Source organism: Megachile rotundata, chromosome 6 (genome assembly GCF_050947335.1).
Source record: "Megachile rotundata isolate GNS110a chromosome 6, iyMegRotu1, whole genome shotgun sequence".
In the NCBI taxonomy this organism is placed as follows: Eukaryota; Metazoa; Arthropoda; class Insecta; order Hymenoptera; family Megachilidae; genus Megachile; species Megachile rotundata.
The window spans coordinates 6,639,961-6,648,711 of record NC_134988.1 but is presented as its reverse complement, the minus strand read 5'-3'; the positions used below and the strand labels follow the sequence as shown (position 1 = coordinate 6,648,711).

General features: G+C 33.3%; 1 protein-coding gene and 1 long non-coding RNA gene across 4 annotated transcripts; one reads left to right on the top strand and one right to left on the bottom strand.

The window, feature by feature from the left end:
* Window positions 1–61: 61 nt before the first annotated feature.
* LOC143264695 (uncharacterized) lies at window positions 62–1,551 on the top strand. The gene is made up of 2 exons (XR_013038616.1): window positions 62–201; window positions 330–1,551. It is a non-coding gene; the product is annotated as an uncharacterized LOC143264695 (long non-coding RNA).
* Aduk (unc-51 like kinase 3 homolog Aduk) lies at window positions 277–8,324 on the bottom strand. Of its 3 annotated transcripts, XM_012298503.2 has the most exons (9): window positions 8,129–8,324; window positions 6,338–6,489; window positions 5,604–5,818; window positions 5,310–5,536; window positions 4,076–4,337; window positions 1,889–2,092; window positions 1,556–1,740; window positions 1,036–1,114; window positions 277–558 (listed from the first exon to the last, which is right to left on the bottom strand). In XM_012298503.2, exons 1-9 carry the CDS (start codon window positions 8,213–8,215, stop codon window positions 536–538), a joined length of 1,434 nt encoding a protein of 477 aa, XP_012153893.1. In that variant the 5' UTR covers window positions 8,216–8,324; the 3' UTR covers window positions 277–535. The 3 variants fall into 3 exon arrangements, with proteins under 3 accessions (XP_012153893.1, XP_003700282.1, XP_012153895.1); XM_003700234.3 differs by lacking the exon at window positions 277–558 and having other exon boundaries at window positions 852–1,114; XM_012298505.2 differs by lacking the exons at window positions 277–558; window positions 8,129–8,324 and adding an exon at window positions 6,542–6,687 and having other exon boundaries at window positions 852–1,114.
* Between the last annotated feature and the right edge of the window lie 427 nt (window positions 8,325–8,751).

Sequence of the window (8,751 nt, the reverse complement as noted above, 5' to 3'; positions counted from 1 at the left end):
TGACAACCGCGTAGTGGGGACTCGGACGGGGGAAGGGGTGAGCAGGGGTTGTGTACATAGAGAAGGGGGGGCGGGTTGTTGCTCGGGAATGGGAATTTTCCATGATGCTTCAGGGCAACGGCGACCGTTAGCTGGGTCACGTGGTCTTACCGGAAGTCGTAAGGGAGACGCGCCACGATGCGCGCGCCCTCCTTTTCCGTTGTAAGTTTCTTTATTCTTATCGAAAATATATTCATTTTCCGTTTTCTTTTTTTTTTTTTTACAAAAAACGCCATGTTAATATTTTTTATTTTTATTTTATTTGCTAATTCCGTACATTTTGTAAATAGATCTCGCATAGTTCGGTATGCGAAGTGTCAAGGCCAAAGTATAGTTTCCGTCTCACGAATTGTACATAGCTGGATTAGTGTACGAGAAGCGTAACGAATATGATGTCAACAATGTATGCGATTTTTTTCGTCGAATTTGGCGGGAGAGTAGACAGTATAGTAGAGTAATGCCTTGTAAGATATGTAAACGATGTTTTTTTGGGTCCTTAGAAGAAGTATTTTCTGTAATCTGATAAAAAAAGTAAATACGTATAATATTTTTTTTTTACGATTTTTCGGACGCTGTAGAGAATATAATAAATGAGGGAATGAATTTATCGGTGAAAATTTAATTGGAAACATGAAATACATTTTCTATCACAGCTCTTTTCCGGTGTACTTAATATCTAAATGAAAAGCTAATCACTTTACGCAAAATTTTCCGTGCATATTTTTCGAAAATGCTTTAATAAATATACAACGAGACGAGCATATTGTATAACAATTTACATACGTGACGTAGTATTATAAATAATGCGCCACTGAGAAATGTAATTACATTTATATTCAAAGTTTAATACAAAATCATAAATTAATTTAAATAATTTTATGTACAAATATTTATGTGCACACGAACAATCCGGGCAGCTGAATTTAAGCGGCCATTTTATGTTTTAATCGTAAATTGTTAATTATTGTATTATGCAATGCTCGATCGATTCAGTACCATGTTGCGTGTATTCTTCGATATCTTTAGTAGCTAAAAGGCCTTTGGTGCTCTCAGCCTCTTTCATCCACACTTGTACCTGTTAATTATCATAACACAATATGTAAAAATATGCATATTTCCATGTAATGTAAAATTACAAACTTAAATTTTAAATATTTGTTTCTTTTTTTATACATTGTTTAACAATTGTATAAAAACAATTATTTTGTATACAGGATGTTTCAATATCGATAATATAAACGAGAAGGGGATGGTTCTAACATCCTGTATGTATTTTTACTTTATATATGGAAGTTATAAGCTTATGTACTTTGTTACCGCCGCATCAAATTACCATATTTACGGCGGCCATCATTAAAATGCGTTATTATACTGCACGTGGCATCGCCAGGACCATGTATGCAAACTATAAGCGATTTTCCTTTATTTTCCCGATTGCTTTGTAAACTATGTACAATTTTATATCAGGACATTAGACAAAACAAAAATATAATAAATTGTTGTTAATAAAAATCACCTGTTTATATAACAAATCTCTTCTTCGTCCTACCGGTTCTTTTCCCAGCAGGGGTACTAATATCCCTAAACAAGACTGAAATTTTTCTAACGCGAGAGCATAATTTCCCTCGGCAAGATACTGTTCAGCAACCTCTCCTATCTCGAGCGCATCCGCCATACTTGGTGTAGTTTTGCTAAGAATTCCTATCAATAAATAGATAAGCACATAATTTAACAACTTCTTTTGCGCATTAATTAATCTCGCGTGCATTAAAGAATAAATAATGATAGTAAATAAAATTATTGGATTTGTATATTTTATTTAAGGAATTATAAATATTCGAATACAGACGTAGTTCGTGGTATACAAATGAAGATCCTTCGTTCAAGGACGGTATCCTTTGAATGGACGACAAATTTCCCTTATCTTCCGCTCGTGCACACTTGCTTTTATCGCTATCATCATCTAAATATGATGCTTTGAGCTTCTCTGCTCTTCTAATGTAATCGTTAACGTGGATTCTCAACGTTTCTTTTCGCTTAAAGTCAGTCTCACCTAACGAAACGAACTCAAATTAGGAGATATGGCTCCCGCCAAGATATAGCGAGATCGTAAATTTCACCCCTGTTTTTAAGGTTTTATAACAATGTCGGAGAATTTTAGGACTTTGGAAGTTTGGAATTTCGAAACTCTGAAGCTTTGGAATGCTGGAAGTTTGGAATATGGGGATATTTTATGATTTAGAAATTTTACATCATTGAGAATTAGGAATTTGGGACCTTTAAATATTGGAACAATAATTATCTTTTCACCGATTTCGATAACCTTGAAATACGTTATCAAGGTTAACGTCCTGACTATCTTTGCTTACACATGTAACCATCTTTTGGCCTCAGTAACGTTAGGAGTACAGGTATTTGTAGGTTATCGGGACACAAATACTACATTCCAATATGGCATATCCTATTACTATACACTACACCATTCGTTTATTTGTTCTCAAAGAATATTCTCGGTATAATGCACGGCTGTACTATATTACAAAATATATAACCCTGTTATCATTTTAGCTGCGACATGAACTCAGCTAAATATGAATCCAGATGATATCACCTATGGTGTAGACGATATATGATAGCAGAATACGTCACTGAAATATAGTACGCTTGAATTAAAAAAAAACCAATGGTATAGTCAATGTACGTATAGTCAGTGATAAACTTAATATACATTTTTTTTGCAAACAAAACTGAAGAACAGTTATACGAACAAAGGGAAAGTTATTCGGAATTCTGTCCTTGACAGCGTAATTCAAGGTCACTGAAATTGATGAGGTGTGACCGTTTCTGTATAATCGAATGTTGAAACTATGCTGTATTAGGATTTTGAAATACTGCGAGTTTCAAAAGTTTAGAGGCTGCAATTTTATTTTGGGTCTATTAAGACTTAAGGAGTTTGAAATTTCGAAACTTCTGGAGGTTGTTGGAATGGAATGGAATTATGGAATTTTTTGACTTTGGGACTTAAGAATTTTGGAATTAAGAATTACGGAATTTTTTAATACTGGGATTTTTTAATGTTGGTATTAGGGAATGTTGGGAGTTTGAAGTGTTGAAACTTTGGGACTTGAGAACTTTGGATTTTCTAAGTTTATGAATTTTGGACTTTGAGATTTTGGGAATTTGGAATTTTGGGATTTTGGAACTTTGGAGCTTTAGATCTTTGGATCTTCGGAGTTTCTGAATTTTTGAACTTTGAGAATTTAAGATTTTGGAAATTTGGAATTTTGGAACTTTGGAATTTTTGAACTTTGGAGCTTTAGATTTTTGGATCTTCAGAGTTTCTAAATTTTTGAATTTTTGAATTTTTGAATTTTTGAATTTTGGGGATTTTGGATTTTGGAACTTCGAAGCTTTAGATCTTTGGATCTGCGGAGTTTCTGTATTTTTGAACTTTGAGAATTTGAGATTTTGAAACTTGGAACGTCGGAATTGTAGGACTTTGTGAGCTTGGGACTTCGAACTTTAAAACTCTGCATTGGGGCGTCATCTTGAAATTTTTGAACTCTGAAACCTCAGAATATTGACATTTTGAGACTTCGTTCTTAGACTTTAAAGAGTTCAACGACCTCACTATATACTCTTAATCCTCGTTATAACTTCGCAGATGCAGGATCGTTTTGACCTAGTTACACAAACTCCATTTTAAATTTCAAATTGAATATCAATAAAACACATCCCAGATTTTAACTGACTCTCCATTTTTCAAAATGAGCTAAAAATAATTCTAATAACATAGATTCATATACCCTCGCTGCAAGTTTAATGAAACGCCCTATACAATATATATTTTATCTAATTTAAATATAATATTTTGGCATTGAAATATTTCTTAAAATTTAACATACAATTTCATCTGCAAATGGCACATAACTAAGATGATTAATGGATCAAAATAAATCCCGTATCTGTTGTGTAAGTTTCATGGCATCCCTCTACAGGGGATTAAGTTAGATTTCCATGAATGTGTTGTTCTTACTTGTTAAAATAGGAATGAAATATCTAAGAGCCTCGCAGTAAAGATGAAAAGCTTCTTTGGAATTTTTCTCGCTATCATTTTTCACAGCCTCCTGTATTAATTCTACCGCCTTATCGTAATTTTCCTTTGTAGGAGCATGAGACAAATCCAGAAAATCGTGGGCAAAAAATTCATCGAACGTTATCCTCTCTTCGGGGTCGTGTTTCAGTAAGGACATCAACAAATCCTTACATTCGGGTGATATATAGGATCCCTTAGGCAGCTGTAATTTTTTTCATCTTTTATTGTTGCAAATTTTTTTTTTATTTTTGCAAATTTACTCTTTTAATGCGAATTAAGTTTCAATAGGTTTTACCAATGTTAACTAGGTCTACTTCTGATTTTTACAAGATATACAAGAGTATAATAAATGGGGGTTTTTTTCTATCTTAGACTACTAGTGTGAACCAGCCTTTAGTACTACTGTTTTGCTAATGTAAACTAGACTTTAATATTCTACTAACTACTTATTTATTTGAGCATAGTATTTTTATGAATATAGTATTTATATGAATATTGTCCTATTTATACAAATATAATATTTTACTTATTTGGTCTACCCTTCATAGTATCAATGTGAACGGGGCTTTATGTCTCTTGATCTCTACCAATGACTTCAATATACTTCTAAATATTTATTCTATTTATATAAGTATAGCAATCGATTATTTTACTATCCTCAATGTAAACTAGACTTTACTGTACCACTTGCTCAATATAAATCTTTGTATATTTACATATGTACTTCAATACGGTGTTGTTTACCCCACTACATCTTAATGCGTACAGTAACCGCTTTCTTCTCTAATGTGAACTAAGCATTGCTATACTAACTCCTCATTCAACAGTTGCGTGAGTATAACAAAGGTGACTTCTGATAACTTACCCTACTCATCATGAAGTTTACATAAGTACAGAATGTTTCGTACTCTACCAATGTGAACTAAGCTTTACTACCATACCTTAACAATTTACACGAGTACAATAAAGGGAATTTCATTGTTAACCTTACTTACCGCATTTCTTCAGGTATAGTGAACTTATCTTTCCAACTAACTCTTGTTCTTAAATACATAGCAGGTAAACCAATAAAATTAATCTGCATACCTAACGGTACAGTATACCTAAGTTAGGGGTAAAAACTATCGGGGATACCTAATAATGTTCGTTTAAAAGAAATTTATGATACAATCACCTCGATAGGTCGTCTGTCCTTGATCTTTTCAGCTAATTCTTGAAAGCTACTGCTAGAATATGGAGCTTTGCCGAAAAGACACTCGTACATGATCACACCGACGCTCCACAAATCGACGCGGGCGTCGTATTTGTGTTTCAATAAAATCTCGGGCGCCATGTACAGAGGGGAACCCCGGATCGCAAACTTTTGTTCGGAGTTCGAAAGATACTGAGCGAAACCGAAATCTGAAATGAAACAAAGAAAAAAAACAAAATGGTCGAATAATCGTAACGAGACGTTCCCCACACGAACCTCCGAGTTTCAGTACCAATTGTGGCCTTCTGGTTAGTAGCAAGTTCTGCGGTTTCAAGTCCATGTGAGAAACATTGTGATTGCGTAGATATCTCAAAGCTAGCGCGAGCTGTTGCAAAAATCTGCGACAAATCTGTTCGGGTAGCTTGTGTTTCTTCCTTATAAAGCTCGATAAGTCACCGCCATTGCAGTACTCCATCACGATGTATATGTGCCTGCGTTACATACTCATTCATTCGAATGCAACTTTGCGCATTTATGGAGTACTCCAATACTAGAATAACCCTATGCCTCATTCGTGCCTTATCGGTTGTTAGACGAATACTAACTTCAAAGTTAAGTTTTCCATTTTTCGCGCGTAACTCTTGAAATATAAGAAAAATATTCCCAACAAAAATTTACTGATTCAGCACTACAAATCTGTTTTACCAAAATTAAAAAAAAATTTTTTTTCTCAAGAAATTTTGAAAATTCGATTTTCAAAATTTTGTCAAGACAGGTTTATAATGCTCATCGAAATATTAAAGTTTTTTATAAGAGATTTTTCTATAGCTTCTGTACTTTAAGAGTTATGAGCGAAAAAGTAAATGGCCGACTTAACGTTGAGGTTAGCTTCGTGCCCTCACGGGGCGATTAGGCACGAATGATACTCGTGCCTAATGTGAGTATTCTAGTATTGAATTTCTGTACGAATGCGGTAAGTTGCATTGAAATTGAGTGGAGGTTTAACTAACCCTTCGTCCCAGAAAAAATCTCTCATTTCCACGATATGCTCATGCTTCAATATCTTTAAGAGATTGATCTCGGTGACGAGATTATCGATAGCCGATTTGGAAAGCGATGATTTGTCTACACACTTGATTGCAACTACCTCTCGGCATCCATCCTACAAAACGACCAACAATAGCTTGCGTTAAGTCGCCTTGAGATAAACTTACTTGTTTTTTCTTTCTTCATGCTTCAATGCAACAACCATCTTTTCTGGCTACCTCTCAAATCAACGGTGTCATTCGGTGGTCAAAGTTCAGTCATTAAAATGAATTTGAACAAGTTGCATTTGAATCCATGTCTCGCTAATATAAATCAATAGTGAACCGACGAGACAGAAAAAAAGACCAGTGCAAAGGTTGGTTAATTTCAACGTGTTTGTTTAACGTGATTTCTACAATATTGATACTACAAGAGATAAGAACTGCAGCGGCCATAAAGGGCACATGCTTATATTACATCCATTTTGACTCAAAGGGCTCCTTTCACTTTTTCGCTCATAACTCTTAAAACGTTCAAGACATAAACAAATGTTTTAAATAAAAATTTTATGGTTTAATAAGAGCTACAGATCTATGTTAACTGATTTTTAAAATTAATTTTTATAACGTTTTTTTTTCTTAAAAAATAATTTTTTGCAAATTTTATTAACGTGAGTCTGTAGCTCTTATTATTCCAATAAACTTTTGTTTGAAACGTTTTTTTATATTCCTTTTATTGTAAGAGTTATACACGAAAAAGTAGGGAGGCCGATGTGTCTTTGAGGTTAGGTTTCGCGTCCTTTAAGGACCATTGAGTATGAATGAGGTATACCGTTATTTTTGTAATAAATTTCTGTATAAAACCATAAAGTTTGGTACAAGTTAGTAAGAGTTTACAATGTACCCTTATAAGTGCTCGGGGCAAGTCCGTGTGCCCGGGTGCTAGAATTAGGTTCTGATACAGCATATTTATTATAATTAATGTACGATGCATCGAACATTGATAATGGAACTGCGCGATAACTTATCGTTTGCTGGTATTGATTTTCCATTAATCTATTATATAAAGAAAAATTATCAATGGAATGGCTTAATCCTTCCTAACCTCTCTCGGGTATATGTATATTTATGACTGACTGTTTTCTTCGGATCGATAAAAAGCAGTTATCTCGAGATTCAATTATGACTTTGTCTCCGAGTTTATTTAATAAGGTTTTGTTCGATAATGGCAATCTGATTAATTATTAAACAGCCAAAAGTTAGTATGACTGTAAAATTACAAATTCTAATAAAATTTCACTAGTTTATAAATAATAATGTAGATATTACTTTTGAACGCGTTTGAATTTCCCGCGAAAATTTAAAAAATTAGAATGCTTGCGAAATACTAGATATAAATATCTTATCAGGTATTATTTAATCTTAATATTTTAAATTTATTCTGCGCAATGTGTCTAACGTTGCCCGTGAAAGATTCATTAATATTTTATTACTGTATTCAAAGCAAATCGATTAACGATCTGTTATGGTACTGCAGTGTTCTACTCTAAATGTACACAACGAAAAAAGGTGCAAACATGTGTACTTATTGACTCAATCAATTCGAATAAAAAGAAAACTAATAAAAATAGATTTTTATGTAATCTAAATCACAGTAAATCACTCGAATATAAATGACACAATTCGGAAAAAAAAGTCGCGGCACCCGCAAATCTAGCTACAATCCTGTCTCATCATATGTTTTGTGTATTGCTCCGAACCTCAAAATGCACGTACCTTTTTGAATGCTTTATAAACCGTCGCATAACTTCCGGAGCCGATTTTTTCTAACAAAAAATAATCACTTAAGCTGGGCAAACTCATTTTGCTCGATAGCCGTTTAATTCACTCCGACATTTGTCTCAAATATTACAACGCTATGGGGTTAGCTTTAACTTGACGGAACGATGTGAAGTTGCTACTTATTGCTCACATTTGCATTGGCGTAAGATTTCGATCGTAGTTTCTTATCATTTTTAAATATGTTATCATATATAAAAACATATATCATGAAATAAAACCTGTGTAAAATTATTTTTATCCATTAAATTTTTATTTAATTAATTGATTTTTTACTCCGTTTATTAAGTTTTTATTTGTGTTACCACATTTTTATTCGGTTTGTTAAATTTTTAGTCGAGTTATTAAATTATTATGTAATTTATTTATTTTTTTGGATTTATTGAATTTTCTCTTCTTTTACTGATTTCTGATTCTGATTTGAATATTGTTTTTTTATGGAAAATGAAATTGAAAATTAAATAAATCCATTAATTCATTGTTGACGTTGCGCAAAAATCAATTTTTGAATTTGGCGCCCTTCATAGATACGCCCATGGATATCAGCTGAGTTGCATAAG